This window comes from Rhea pennata, chromosome 1 (genome assembly GCF_028389875.1).
Source record: "Rhea pennata isolate bPtePen1 chromosome 1, bPtePen1.pri, whole genome shotgun sequence".
Lineage (NCBI taxonomy): Eukaryota > Metazoa > Chordata > Aves > Rheiformes > Rheidae > Rhea > Rhea pennata.
Window position 1 is genome coordinate 13,139,227 of NC_084663.1, and position 15,473 is coordinate 13,154,699.

The 15,473-nt window shown below is 39.5% G+C and overlaps 1 protein-coding gene across 7 annotated transcripts in view; it reads left to right on the plus strand.

Moving 5' to 3' along the window:
- MAGI2 (membrane associated guanylate kinase, WW and PDZ domain containing 2) overlaps window positions 1–15,473 on the plus strand; it is a 749,564-nt gene that overhangs the window by 711,557 nt on the left and 22,534 nt on the right. For all 7 annotated transcript variants that reach the window (XM_062581410.1, XM_062581437.1, XM_062581429.1 and 4 more), the window contains one exon: window positions 14,571–14,709. In XM_062581410.1, coding sequence (XP_062437394.1) covers window positions 14,571–14,709 — 139 coding nt within the window. The remainder of the gene's footprint in view (window positions 1–14,570; window positions 14,710–15,473) is intronic.

Below are 15,473 nucleotides of genomic sequence, written 5' to 3' on the forward strand. Positions count from 1 at the left end.
CCAGAGTTAAGGCACATCAGGACTCTAGTTCCCAAGTAATCCTAACATCAGGAAAAAATTGTGAAACTGGTTGGTAGTAAGACAAATGATGATGAAATTAGAAATAAAACTGCAAGGCTTAGTCTCAGAGTAGGACAAGATTACAGTACACATTATCTCTAATAGTAATATTAAAGAAGTTAGGTCAGTCACCAGAGATGAGAAGCATAACAGTCAAAGTGGAGCACAGTTCCCCCAGCTTTTGAAGATTCAAACTGTAGTGGTAACAATTTTATTTTAAATAAGATGATACTCATAATAACTCATAGTTTTCCTCTTGTCTTATGTTGAGAACAATGATCAGCTGGCTCCTGCCTGGAAGTCTCTACCCCTTCGGGCCTTAGAAATGAGTAACTACAAGCTGCTCTCAGGAGAATTGTTAAGGATTTTCATAGTGTTTACTAGACGTGTGAGATGTGATCAACAGATCTTTTCTTGTCTTGAATGATATCTCTTCCAGGCAGCATGCTTATTGAAACCACCTTCAAAGAACAGAGAGCCTGTAGCTGAGGGCTGCAAAGATACAGAGTATCTTGCACAATTGGGTTTAGGGAATATGAAATTCATGAAGAATGAGGGTGAAATGTGCTTTTTATACACAGTGTACATCTGTGTCATCTTGTCACTTAGTGAGTTACAGCCTTTTTCCCACTTATTCCATGAAACTCATACTTCTCATCTTTTAACATTTCTAGTTTCGTTGGCTTGTCAACTCATTTTTCTCGGTCCACATATGTTAGTTAGCTTTATCTCTAGCTTTCTCATATCTCCTAATATTACATTTTCTTCTCATTCTTTTGCAGATTTTTCTTATATATTTGCAAAACAGACTTCTGAAATATAAGCAGAATTTTATATCTTTCATTTTGCATTCCTCTTTTGACTCTTCATTCCTTTTTCCTGTTTTTTTGCTTTTCCTGCCGCCTGTGCCTCTCTCTCTGTTTCGGTTGTACAGATCTGGCACTAAAACTAGGCACAAAGTACAGGAAGTTTTTACGGTGTTGACAGTGAACATCTGTGCTGCTGTTTCACAGGAATTTTTGTGGCTTTGGTCTCTTCTAACTTGCTGAGTGAGCAGCACAAGGAGACTTACAATAATGGCCAGGTTCCCTGGATTCTGAAAACTAGCATAACTTCTTATTTCATCCTTTTACATGATAACACAGTTCCCACCAACCTTCCTCATATTTATGAGGAAGAAACTTCAAGAAGAACAAGAAACTTCACTGTCCTACATCACAGTTATTCCTAGCAAAAAGGGAGAATTCAATATTCAAGAGTCAAGGGCCATAAAGACAATCACACAAGAAGGAGCCTGTCTTATCTGGAAGGAAACATAACTGAGGTTTCAGATCATGGAAAGCATAAACATTATGTATGGAACTGCTGTGAAATATTATACAGCATCCAAAACTGTCATCCCTCTTTTTGTAAGTGTACCGAACGTGAGGTTGGGCAATTGCTTCTATTTTTTCCGTCTGACAAAATGACTCTTGTTCTTGTTTGTAATGAGGGATAGAGCACCAATGAAACTAAAAACCTGATATTTAAGCTTTCTTTTAAACCATGGGCCAGCTAAATTTAGGTTCCCTCAGAAATCCCTGTGGAAGAGTCTAGAGACCCAGGCTTCTAAACAGTAGAGTGTTGTGTAAAAGTTGACTATTGCTAAGCACATCTCCTAGGAAAAATAGTTAGGATCAAGACTTGCTTTTCAGACTTCTTAAGGAGTAGGCAATATCTAGGCAGCAATCTGTCTGGACTGCATAACCTCCACGTAACAGTGGAGTTTAACAAGGGCTATGCACCTATCTCCCCAGAGATTGGACACTCCTGATCATTCATGGACACCTTGATTCAGGCACCCAGGAATCGTCTGAGCAATTCCAGAACAGGTGCGACTGTACCTGGGTAGTGGGGCAGAGCTGAAATGTAGGCAAAGTTTAGAGCAGTTTTAGGTAATTATGCCCCAAAATTGATTTAAAGGGCTTTTATATCATGTAAAGCAGAAGTCTTTTTTCTTCTGTGTTCATCTCGGGTTTTTTCCATTTCAACTTTCTTTGATTGCTTGTTGTGTGAAACCACACATTTAGCTTAGTGTTCTTCTAATCACTTTATCAGTGTATCCATTTTTAGCTGACAAGATTTCTAGGTTTTTAAAAGATCAAAGGCATCTCTTTCCATCAATTAAGGAATCATTCCCAATGTGTGGCTTGAACAAAATACAGCTCCCGCAGACACTTCTTTTCAGCTCATATCATCATGTGTTATGTATCATCATTCTTTTTAAAAAGTATCATCTTTCATAGATGTTGTCTTATTTCTTAGAAAACAAAATCCAAGCTTAACTGGCTGGGCTATCACATATTCCCATTCCACAGCTGAACTTTAACCAGAAATACTCTCTAGTGAGCACACACAGTTTCTTTAGGCTCACATACAGATACTTTTTCCTAAGCTTTTTGATTCCACATATTACTGCTACATTTGTTTTATCCCTCCAGAAAAACGTATCTGTATAGTTCTCTCAGCTTTTTGTAGCCCTTTGAGACGAGATAAATGTGAAAAAGCACTGACCATCTACAGGGCTGATTGTTTCCTGTAAGAGATTATCCACTAAAAGCTCAGAAAGGAAGAATGAATAATTTCTTACTCTGCAGTAAGTGAAATTATATAAGAAGATGTTGCCATGATTTGCACTGTCAGCTCACTGATGTGGAGGCCTCTCCTACATCTCTTGTTAATGAAGAACTGTTTGTTGGGGCTGCTCCATCTCTGATTAGCCCCACATTAAAAGTTATTTGCTAGAGCCTCCAATGGAATACACCAGATGTTGGAGTCCATGAGTACATCAGGGAAGAATTAGAGGCTCACTTCATGGTAACTAGAGCAAAAAGTATTAAAAATAGGAGACAAAAGCAGCTGTCACACAGTAGAGACAGCAAGATGACAGATACAGACATTTCTTTATCCAGCCAAGAAAGGCGCAGCAAAGAATGCAAGAGTGGCTTGACCAGCCTTCTTACAAGCATTTGGGACGATCACAGTATCTAAAATAAACACAGGATTGAGCAGTGTAATGCTTAAATTTTGTCATAGCAAACCTTAGTTTCTGTTTTGAATGCTGATAGAAAGAAAACTGAAGACTTTGAGAAATAGTGCTTACACTGACTTGTGCAGGCCTCAAGTTCTTAAAAAGCAAGGAAGTACTCTGTTCAAATATTGGAGAGAAGAAGATATGGCAGTTGGAAATCCTCTTGCAAGTTTATGCTAGTCACATAGTAAAGTCACAGCAAGTTTATGCTAGTCACAGCAAGCAAGAAGGTGAGAGGAGCAGTGGCAGATCCTAGCAGCAGAGGGCAGCCAGTAAGGAAGGCCATCTCCAGCTGGTGGGCTGAGGGCATAGGAAGTCGACTGATGAGTGCTCACAGATGAAGAGTGCCCAGAGTGAATGTTGCCTTGAGAAGGCTGTCAGAAATCCCACTAAAAAGTCATTAATATTTAGAGAGAAAAAAAGGATGTTATGCCTACACATATGGGACACAAGGATGCTTTGGGAGCATACAGTGCCCTGCTAGCTTCTATTTGGCTGAAAGATGCCAGGTCTTGTGTACCTACCTGAATGACAGATGCCCACAGTGTGATTCTTGTCGGTTAACTAGCCAATCTTTTCTACATAAGTAGCACTTAACTTTTCAGTCCTGCGGCATACCTGGCTTACTTTATGCTATAATATAAATCTTACTTCCACAGTAAATGTTCAGTGAATGTCAACACTGTCATTACAATGGGACATAAAGACAAAGATATTCTTAGTCTCATCCATTTATTCTGTGATTTGTGATCCATCTCAACAGTACAGAAAGATGTTTAGTTATGCTTTCCCTCCGAATTGCGTGTCCCTTTGGGGTAATCTCATTCACATGCCAATTCCCTACTACATGCATCACTGTCCAACCTCACTTGCCGTGAGACTGAGTGTGATTGATCTGAACTCTGGGAATTCAGGTGGGATACTCAAGCATATTATCTGTATGCCAGCTGATGGTAAGATGAGCTGGCATGCTGGTTTATTGTAATTGGCAGAACTCAAGGAAGATTATATTGACATGTAGACATAATACTGATCAACACTCTTGTGTCTGCACAACAAAGAAATGCAAAATGAGATCCTCAGGGATACTGAATACATTTTGACAGTCAAAAAGCTTAATAAATCAAGAGTGAATTAACTGTAGGTGAATTCAGCATTTCTCTAAAAAGCAAAGTGTATTTTTAGAATTTGTTTGCAGAAAGGTAAGAAGAAAGAATACAAAGAATACTGCTCTCAATCATGTAGTTAGCATAATTCTCTCAAAAATGTACTCAATTTGATACATTCAAAGCATCTTTGTAATTCTGTGCCTAATAAAAAAAATGCATGTAGCCAGCTATGAAAAAGAACATTGAGTTAATAATCTTACTTAGAATGACTCAGTATAAAATTTTACTAATACAATACTTAATTGACAGGCAGGCGCTGTATTCAAATCACATTCAAACCTGCATTTTTTTGGAAGATCTATAAAGTTTTCCAGGTCTACAAAATGAATTAGCTCTAACTTTAAGAAATTAAGAATTGAGAGTATCAGAAACAAATGTAAAACACACCAAATGGTAGCTCTTGTAAGTGAAACACATCATCCAGCAACAGGGATGGCAGAAGTAGCTGCTCTTCTGTTTCTCCCAGAAAGCAGGAATTCCAAGTAGGAATTGAAAGATATCACTTCTGAAGGTAAAAGGATATGAAAATTAGACCCACACCTAAGGCCCACCCAGCCTAGTGCCCTCACTCCAACCAGAATAAGTAGAGGATGCTTAGGAAAGGAGTGTAAATAATAGGACAAGCGTGAAATGATCCTTCACCAGATATAAAAACATCCAAACCCCTTGCAATTAGCAGTTTACAGATTTTTCTGTGCTGGAATTTTCTTCCAGGCCATTTTACTTAATAGTAAGCATTATTTTTTAATCATTTATTTGAATCATCTTGTGCTTTTAACATCCCCGATATACTGTACAAAATGGATTCCAAGGTTAAAAGTGGCATTATCTGAAAAAAAAAAAAACTTTTTGTTTACAACTACAGTGTAATAATCTCAAGATTGCTTCCTTATTCTCTGTATCATTCCTTGTTTTATTGACCTGTGTTGTATCCACCCAGCAGGTATAACACCTTTTTCCCACTGAAGATTACCAGTCTGTATCATCTCTCTTCATAAGGGAGCTGTTCTTTACCTGTGACCGACTCCAAACCAGACTCCAAACTCCTCTGCCCTCTCCAAACCATTTTTTCAATCATCTGTCACATTCTTTTTGAGATGGCAGCACCAGAAGAAACTGCAGTTTTCAAGATGTTAGTGCTTCTGAATGACATAATGATGGTTTCTCCTTTATTCTCTATTCTTTCCCCAATGGTTAATATTCTGTTTCCTTTTTTTAAATGGAGTTACTGTTTTCAGAGCACTAACCACAAGGCCTGTAAGATCTCTTTCTTCAGGGGCAACGGTTGATTTAGAATTATTGTGTATGTAATTTTCCACATATTCTGTACTTAACACACCACCATTGAATTTCACCTGATGTTTTAACACATAGTACTGTGCTATCTTTCTTACAGCTTTTAACATTACATTTAGATTTGACATTCCTGCATAGTGTTGTATTGGCTCTGAATATTATCACCTCAATCTTCAACCTCTTCTTCATACCACTTTCAAATATGCTGAACAAAATAACCAATATGGTAAGGTCTCTTGATTTTGAAACTGACCACTTATTTCAGACTTTTATTTCTTATATTTTAATCTTTCATCCAGAAGATACTATTCTTTCTTATCGCACAGCAGAGCCTTTATTGAAGAACTGTGTTAAAAGCTTTCTGAAAATGCCAGTATGCCGACTAGATCCCATTTATCTACATCATCATTGACAGCTTCAGTGACCTGCAGTAGATTTGTGAGGAATGGTTTTCCTCTACAAAAGCTGCACTGACCCTTCCCCAGTATATCATAATTAGCCATATGCCAGCTAATCCTAACGCTTCTTATTGCTTCCATCAGACTGCGAGAATGAACATCAGACTCACTTGGTTGGTTTCCAGGACCATCCTTAAAGACTGGTGTCACACTTGCCACATTCTATTCCTATTCTACTAAGCAATTTACTGACTTAAAACAGTAGATTACAATCTGTAGCTACTAGTTCAGCAGCTTTATATCCAAATTCCTGTATGGTCATGGATGAATACCATCTGCCTGTGGTGGGTTTTACTATTCATTTCCTCAATTTCTTCTAAAACCTTTTCCACTGACACTTCAGTTGGAGTCAGTTCCTCAGATTGAGCCCTGTGGTGAGCAGACCTTTTGGAGGAATTTTGTTGCCGTCCTCTTTAGTGAACAGTGATGCAAAGAATTCAGCTGACTTTCTTCTGTGGTCTCCTCTGCCTTACATCCATTTGAGATCATCAGTTCTCTGTCAGCTCACTGACAGTGTCATGCACTGGTATGATTAGCTCTTACATTTTTTAGCATTTTTATCCTCAAAATCTCTTTGTGGTTTATCGAAATTCTTGTTCTCTTCCGTTTTCCTGCTTGGAAGCAATCTCCATGAACACTTATGCCTAGGCTTCTATGTAGGATCTCTAAATTCTGCTTATCAGCTCTTAGGTTTATTTCACTTTTGTTCAGTGGGGATTGGCTGAGACCATAGAAAAGACACCAGCAAATTTCTTCTTCCTTTTTAACACTCTTTACTGTATCCCATCCATGAATGTAGTGGTGACAGTGCATGCTATTAGCATTATGCTACACTGAGTCATCCTGGCTGTATTAAAAAAAAAAAAAAAAAAAAAAAAAAAAAAGTTATGATATATCAATTAACTCCAGTAAGACGATGATTTTTCCTTTTATCTTTGACATGTTTAATTCCCTTTTCTCCGTCCTGTACCTTCACCTTTTCAGGCAGCCGGCCAGAGCTTTCTGCAGGCCCGCGGAGGCAGGCATTTCAGGTGATAAGGAGCAGCAGCTGCTCGGTGGCTTTCCTGCTTAAGCAACTGGTTAGCCATAGAAAAAGAGTTTGTGACTGAAAACTTCCGTGGGTGGTTGCTTCAAAAGAGGCATGGAGCACACTACTGTAATTTCCCCCCAAAGAAATACTGTGTCTCTTACAGAGAAAGCCATGCTCAGATACCTAAAATACACTTGAGGGAGCCCAGAACTAGAAACACTGCATGGCTTTGCTCAGGCTACACATTGCACCTGGGATTTTGATGCAGTATGAATTCTTGGCTATGAGGAGAGCATAGCAGCTATGCAGCCAATGCATAACTCTGGGCAATGATATTAGTGCTTGACAGTACTTGGAAAATTACCAAAATGGATGCTCTGGAGTTGCTATTTTGTTCGATTTCCAAGCTCAGTCTCTCAGCCTTTTGGACTCATTAACAATAATAACAACAACAAATAATATGCAAAAAGTGTTTCAGTTATAAAAATAGAATGCCCATATAAAAAGGAATTAAGTGTAATTAATTTCTTTCCTGAGGTTTAATTACAAAATGCATTAATAAAATGACAGATAGCAATGCCCTCTGCACAAATCATTTGAGGCTGCTTTTATCATTAGAGTTCCTCGTTTAACATAGAATGAAAACATGCATATGCAATTAATTTCATTTGGTGCAAAGTGGTACTGTGTACCTGTTTAGAGACCGTTCCTCGCGCACTAACAGAGACAAGTGTACACAAGGCTATCATCAATCATTTAAAAGTACATTTTTGACAAGGAAAAAACTCTTCGCTATGTTAAAGCTGTATATATTTCCTTCTGATTTTGTCTGCTTCTGAAATTCTGTTTGTATGTACCGATTGGCATTTTTAACAAGACAGATACTAATTACTGCAAAATATGGGCAGAACAAAGAGTCTGCAGCAAAACTCACATGTGCTAGAGGCACTTTATTCTAATGATTCAGGGAAGCTTTACAATTTTCTTTCTAATTAACCTATCAATAGTCATGTCACTTAAACACTCCTTAGGAATATTATCTTCTCATTATTGCCAGAAAACATGCTGCCCAATTTTATAGCTCAGTTGTTCTTACGCATGGATGGAGAATCTGAATTAACTTGAACTGAAACAGACTTTTTTAAGAGACATTTCCCATACACCCAAACTACTTTCATAATTACATTTAAATCATTAATATTCAACTTTAAAAGCATTAAGGGAAAAAGAAGCATTCAGTGTTTAGTTGGCACTTGTACATTTTAAGTATATAACAGAGAAGCTTTCTCTTTATTGAATGCCATCGGGTCAGTAGGAGAAGTGGTGGATTTGGACAGGCATTTATCTCGAACGGCGCTGAAAACGTTGCCAGGGCCACGCTCCGTGGGAAGAAGGGAACACAACGCGAAATAAATGCGGGCAAAAGTTGCCGGCTGCGCAGGCTGCGTCCGTCCCGAATGGACGCGGCAGCCACGCGGGCTTCGCGGAGGGGCCGGCGAGGCTGCGGGGCGGCGGGGCGGCCAGCTGCAGGGCGCTGCCGCCGCGCGCTCCTGCCCCACCGGGGCCGCGAGCCCCGCGGCGGGCTGCCCGCGGCGCAGCTCCGCACCCGGCTCCTGCGGAGGAAGGCTTGTTCTGCAAAGCTGGAGGCAGTCTGGGGCTGTGTCGGGCTAAAATACTGGTTTTCAAGGGTTTCGCTCTCAAGCCTATTCTGTGCTGCCCGTGGATTTAAAGGTTGGCAGTCGGGATGCGCTTGTCCTCGCAGGCTAGCGTGCAAAAATTGCGCCTGCGCGGCGAGGGAGCTGAAGGTGTAATTTTAGGGATGGCTAATTCTCCAGGCACTGGGAATTATTTTTTATGTCAATTTCTTGACAAAAGATGAAATCTACAATTATGAAGTGACAGAGAAACTGAATGCCATGGCAAATGATGTTGCTATATTAATGTACATCTTTTAAAATAGTCTGTTGTTTCATGCAGAAAGCTGTATGTCTTCAGGCAAGGCAGCTTGCTGAAATGCTTCTTAAAAATAATGGTCTGATACTCAAATGGGTCACTTTCCACGAAAGGAGCTAATGCCACAGGATCATACCCAGTAAAAGATATAGATATCCAAAATGTGATGCTGCAACACCTGTTTGGCAGCTGATGCCTGTTAGATGCAGAAGGAAGATTAAATGTGTCAGAATGACATCTGAGCAGTACGCAAGGAAAACAAAAAAGGCAACAAGAAAAGGTAACATAAACGCATTAAAATATGGAGAAAACAAAGTATAGGTCCGTCACTTTACTGAGGGTGCTGAGAAAGTTCAGAAAAAAAAATGTATACTTACTATATCAGTCCCACAAAAAGAAATGAGCATAGCTCAGAATAAGGAGAAAACTACCTCAAAAAGATTTAGATTCAAGTCAGCTGGATCTGCTAATGTTCATGTATGCTCAGTGACCTAGTAAAAGTAATTTCTAGGTGACTAGTAATTATCTCCAAGAACTCATGGAGTACAAGAAAGTTAGTAGCAGACTACAGAAAAGTGAACATATCCCCTATTTTCAAAACAGAATAAAATAGACAAGTTCATTTAACTTTTATTCTCAGAAATGATGTGACTTGTTATCAAAGAAACCCCACCAACACAGAAGCCATGAAAAACATCTCATATCAATCTAATTTTCCTTTTTTATTTCTATATTTGGTTTTTATTTCTTAGTAGAAATAAGGGAAGGAATAGTTATGAGGCACCTTATTTTTTTAACTTTCATAACTATCTTGTATGAAATTCGAGATAGGGAATTTAATGGGGTTACTGAAAATAATCACTCTCAAAGAAGGCTCTGAATGGTTTGCTGTTGAACTGGCATTACAAGTATTAAATTACAAATGTGGTTCTAAGAAGCCTGTGATGAAACCAGCTCAATCTGATAATTTCATTATTAATTGGAGACCTATTGATAAATAATAGAATAAAAATTGTTAACACCAAGGTGCTACTATTCACAGAATACTCAGAAGCACTTTGAGGAACTGACTTAGATTTCAAAATTAACTTTTCATATTGAAGCAATCACCATGGTAAAATCCACTGAAGTGCACTGTGCTAGGTTAAGGGCAGAGAAATCAGCTGTGCAATTTCATGTGGGGAATAATTATCTAGACACTAACATTGAGGGTAAGGAAAGAATGCAGAAGAGAAATACAGAGAAAATTTGATCTGTGAAACAAAACTAAAGGAATGAACTTTTGAACCTGAAAGAGAGCAACGTGGACACAAGATAACAGCAGTCTTGTTTAGAAAAATGGTTAGTAAATGCAATTATAGCAGTCAGTTTTTTTCCGTATGCACTTTGGGAAAGAAGAGTTCATCAGTGTCCAGTGACTGGACAAGAGGGAATGGGCACAAACTGAAATACAGGAAATTCCACTTAAACGTGAGAAGAAATGTGTTTACAGTGAGGGTGGTCGAACACTAGATCAGGTTGTCCGGAAAGGTTGGGCAGGTTCCATCTGTGGAGATGCTCAAAACCCGACTGGACACGGCCCTAAGCAACCGGCTCCAGGCAACCCGACTTGAGCGGGGAGTCGGACTAGAGGACCTCCGGAGGTCCCTGCCAACCTCGACCATTCTGTGATTCCAGCATGATCACAATTTGCAGCAGAAAAATACATAGTATGGCTATGAAATTAAACTAATCTGAGGAGGCTAAGGAATCCCTTTCAATGGATGTTAAACAAGTTTTTATTACAGATGGTCTGGATATAATTGCTCCTGTCACACTGCAAGGAATTGGGTTCTTTCAAGGCCTGTTTCTTCTGTTACCCTTACCTTGTCCTTACCTCTGGCCTCACCTGAGTGTATCTTCTGCACGTGGGCATATCCAGGCTCTTCTTAAACAACCACTGGAGTTAAAAAAGATGGAAATACTTCCAGAGCAAAACCCCAGTGAATGACCTACACTAGCAAGGCGTGCAGGAGTGTGTATAAGGTCTGTCTTCCAAGTAAACATGAAGGAAGGTCAAGGGTCTCAAAAGAAAGCTTTGGTTTGTGACAGACCTATTGCTTTCTGAAATAGCTGAGCAGAGAGAGACAGAGAGACAGAGCGAGAGCGAGAGAGTGCTTTAAGCCTGGACCTAGGGAAAGTATATAGCATGATTTCATCCCATATTAAACATCAGAGAATCCACATGATGAGGGGAAGGGAAGGTTAGAAATGCTTAACTGCAGAAAAAGCAAGAATAGGAAGTCATACCTTGTTAGACACAAGGGAAAGCACTCCTTGGTCAAGGTTTCTCTTTTGTACGAATTCCCCAGATAAAAGAGTGCAAGGTCTAATTGATGTTTTTCTCAAAGTAAGAGTGCTTGTAACATTCATCTTCCACATTGCTTTTCTTAATCTAATCAGAGCTGAGCCTGTGCTGCAAATGCAGTCTAATTCAGTTATACATCAGCCAGCCACAAGACACAAATGCATAGAAAACAGTCAACTCACTGCTCCTGCAACGTTTCTTTTAAAGCCGGTCTCAAACCTTGTAATGTAGACTTTTTGAGAATTTTTCAGAACTTCTCCCTCACTCACTCATATAACCAAGACATTTGGCTTTTGTAAGTTTTCCAAAGTTATTTATGCTTAAGATTTTATATTAAAAAAGGAAATACCAAATCAGCTACATGCTGCCTATAGAGAAAAAAAAATAATCCACTGAAATACAGAAAAGGTTATTTTAATACAAGAAACTTCCTGCATAATGACCAAGAAGAACAGAAGAAAAGCAGACAGCAAGGGAAAAATGTGACATTAACTTAACCTTTTTACATATTAAACTGTATTAAAATCTCTTTCTATCTTTCTGCTCAGGAGTGCAGAGGATTTTATTTGCAGGATTGTGTGTGCTCTGAACAGCTTTCATCAGTACTCATTTTAAAGACTATTTATCAAGGAGTGTTAAAAACACCTCCTTCTTTTGATCTAATCTGGCACTTCTCTCAAAACATGCTAACAAGATCATTTTATGTACCTTCTATAAAACCTGGTACATTCAGGCAACCTGACACAAAAAAGAGCTGTCTTTAAGGCTTTGGAATTTTTCAGTATACTTTCGTATGTGTTTAGCCTGGCCTGGCAAATTACATTTCAACTCTTCTTCCAGGATTTAATTGCTTTATGACATTTAGAAGCGGTTTTACCCAGATAGGTTGAATTTGTTTTGTATTTTGTCTTAGCAGTAGTCTTGTGGGGAAGGTGCTGTAAATCCATCTTCTGTCTTTGCGCTGCAGAAGTGGTAGAGAGAGTTTCTGCTTTGGCCCTGGTGTTTGCAGGGACCCATTCTGCCAACGTCTCCAAAGGCTCAGCCATCAGGATAACGCAAACAGCCCCATCCAGCCAAACCCAAGGAGATGTTTGCGTAACCAAAAAGCACCTGCACAGCCTGCCAGTGCAGCCTGTAGGTCATCATTAGAGTCTGAAAGTGCATATTGCACAGTACAGGACAGCTAAATGCATTTCTCTGAGCAGAGAAAAACCTCTCAGAAAGAAATTCGCATTGCAGAAGTACAGCTTTTCTCCTCAAAATAATCACTTTTTTTTTCTTCTACTGCTCAGTGTACAGCATTTATAAAGCTGGGCTGAGAGGTTTTATTCAGATCAATGGCTTTTTAGTTAAGTAAAGTCCTGGAATAGAATGCTTTTAGTATCCTGGGAGAGTACTGAAAATAGGCTGCAACTCCTATTGACAAGGTATGAATTCCTATTGAAAAAACACTGCTTATAATGCTTTTAGTAGCGTTCTTTCCATCTTTGAGCAAAAGTAGAAACTAGATGACTTCTTGACATCCCTTCTAGTTTTCTTTGATGCCATGAGTCTTGTTGACACTTCATACTATGCACATTTATTTAGTAAATACAATATTTCAGACTCAGAAAGGTAGGAAAGCTCCGAAGAAATACACTTCTAGTTGACAGAAGTACAATAGTTACAAAGAAAACACAAAACGCAAAACATTTCAATGTCCAAGGCTAGCAAAGAGCTGGTTTTGTCAGGTCAGGCTTGCAAGATGAAAAGGAAGTGCCTGTCATCACAGTCTCTTTATCCATCTACAATGGATGCAGTAGTGCTATGTTAAGGTGTTGGCTAAGCACTGGTCCTCCCACGGTGAGGTAGCCATAGATGCAGGCCAAGACTGGTGTGATGCTACTGAGCAGATGTGCTCCTCTGGCACGGACAAATGTACTCCCTGAGCCTGCCTCGATGGGCTCCTCGTGCTTCCCTCGCAGTACTGCTCAGCAGGACCCCACTGGGCTCCTCAGGCTCTCCTCGCAGCCCCGTCACCAGGAAATCAGCCCTGGGTCTGGGCTCCCACTGGGGTTGTCCCCTGATGCACCTTCCTTAGAGGCTTTGCCAGTGCAGCTGCAAAACATTACCTCTGAAGGCTCTTGTATTGCTAGTTCAGTGCTCACCTGTCACTTCACTGTGTTGCTGATTTAACTGCTTTGCCAAACAAGTGGGTGGTAGCAATATTCCAGCATCAAACAAGCTGTACAGCTGTTGCTTCCTACATATTCTCTCTGCCGTGCTGGCCAGCTGCAGTGAAAAGTAATCACTCCCCTCTTCATTGAGAAGGTTACTAGCATCTACAGCCAGCTCTCTCACTAAGACGAAGGTAATAGATGAGCAGAACTGAACCATCAGTGTAGGAGACAAAACTGGGAGGAAAATAAGAATAGAAGGCAAGATACAGACATCAATGCCGCAATTTACAGCTGTAGAAATAGAGGTAGAAAAATAATAATGAATCTAACTTGAATTGGGGAGCCAGCTGGGAGATCAGTGGCAGCAATCTGTAATGAGAGGTCTGGAGAGGAGATTACTCCTCTAACTGGTTGCCTCAGCCTTGGGCTGTGCTTGCTTGGAGAAAGAAATATGTACAGATACATAGCTCAAAAGGTGCTCTCGCAGGAACTCTTAACAAATCTGCTTGATCTGTGCAATGACTGTCATAGCTACTAACATTTCCTTGTTTAATAGTTTTCTTCATAATAGCTCTTAATTTAGTATGACACGATGCTACCAAGATTTAGATATTGAAATGATGGACCTGGGTAATAATACTATGAACCTCCCTTTTCCATATGAAAACAGCAAATCAAATGCAGCAACAGACTTTTCAGGCCTATGCAATACTGTAAGTTAAAGAGTAGCACAGATAATGTGTTTCCAGTGATTCCAACATATCAAGCAATTCAAAAGACATGAGACAAGTTACAAATGGATTACACTGATTTTAGCAGAAGATTAGCAGTATTTGATGTACCACACTCAGAATCCATTTTGGACGTTATTTAATCTGCCAGTAATATCCCTCAGACAGACAGGAACAAATTTACCTTGATGTGTCTGTCTGTCATTCAAGTCACCTGTGATCCATTGACTATGTCTCTTTCTGAAACAATCATTTTACTGCAATTTTATCTGACTCAATATTCTTCTTACCTGACAGGTAGGAGATCAAATAATTGAAATCAATGGAGAAAGCACAAGGGACATGACACATGCCAGAGCGATAGAGCTAATCAAGTCTGGTGGCAGGAGAGTGCGACTGTTGTTGAAACGTGGAACAGGCCAGGTCCCAGAATATGGTGGGTTTTCATCCTTATATTTTTCCATGTGCATGAACCTATATAAATTAATTATGTTGCTTTTGTGCTAAGTAGCAATTGTAGATTTATATGTTGTAATGTGCTGGGACACATTAAGTATGGACTTAAGTGCTTACCTGATTACAAGTGAACTTATTCACATGCTTAAGTGCTTTCTTGACTCAAGGCCATACATGTGCACATCACTGTCCTCTACTACCCTTCTGACTGAGGCAATGGCTTATAACACGGGCATTGGAGGAAGCACTTTGAACTCTATAGGGGCATCTCTGAGTGTGCTGGGAGTTGCTGATACATTCATAAACTGTGCTGATTTCCATTTATTGGTACTTCTCTGCACATTTTGAATCACAGTAGCTAATCTTGTTGCTATAAAATTCAGTGGCTCAGGACTAAACTCAGAGCATTAACATTAGAGCGTTTCTTTGGCATCTTTGCCATTACGTTATCTCAGACAATTTACACAGATGATAAAGCAGAAGCCAACTCTGAATAAAAAGGAGACCACTCATTCTAGTGAGAAAACATGATCCGCTCATCTTATGTTTTATTTCAAGAGGACTTCTGGGACTTCCAGCATCATTTCCCATGAGCATCAGAAATTGCAGTAGCATATGCAAACACAAAGTAATACTTAGTCTTAAATGTAAGTTCAGCTCTTTATTATCAACATAAATTCATTATCTTTGTTGTAGACAGTAAAGTCAGCACCACTGAAAGTCAGCATTTTTCCAGCTGTGGCT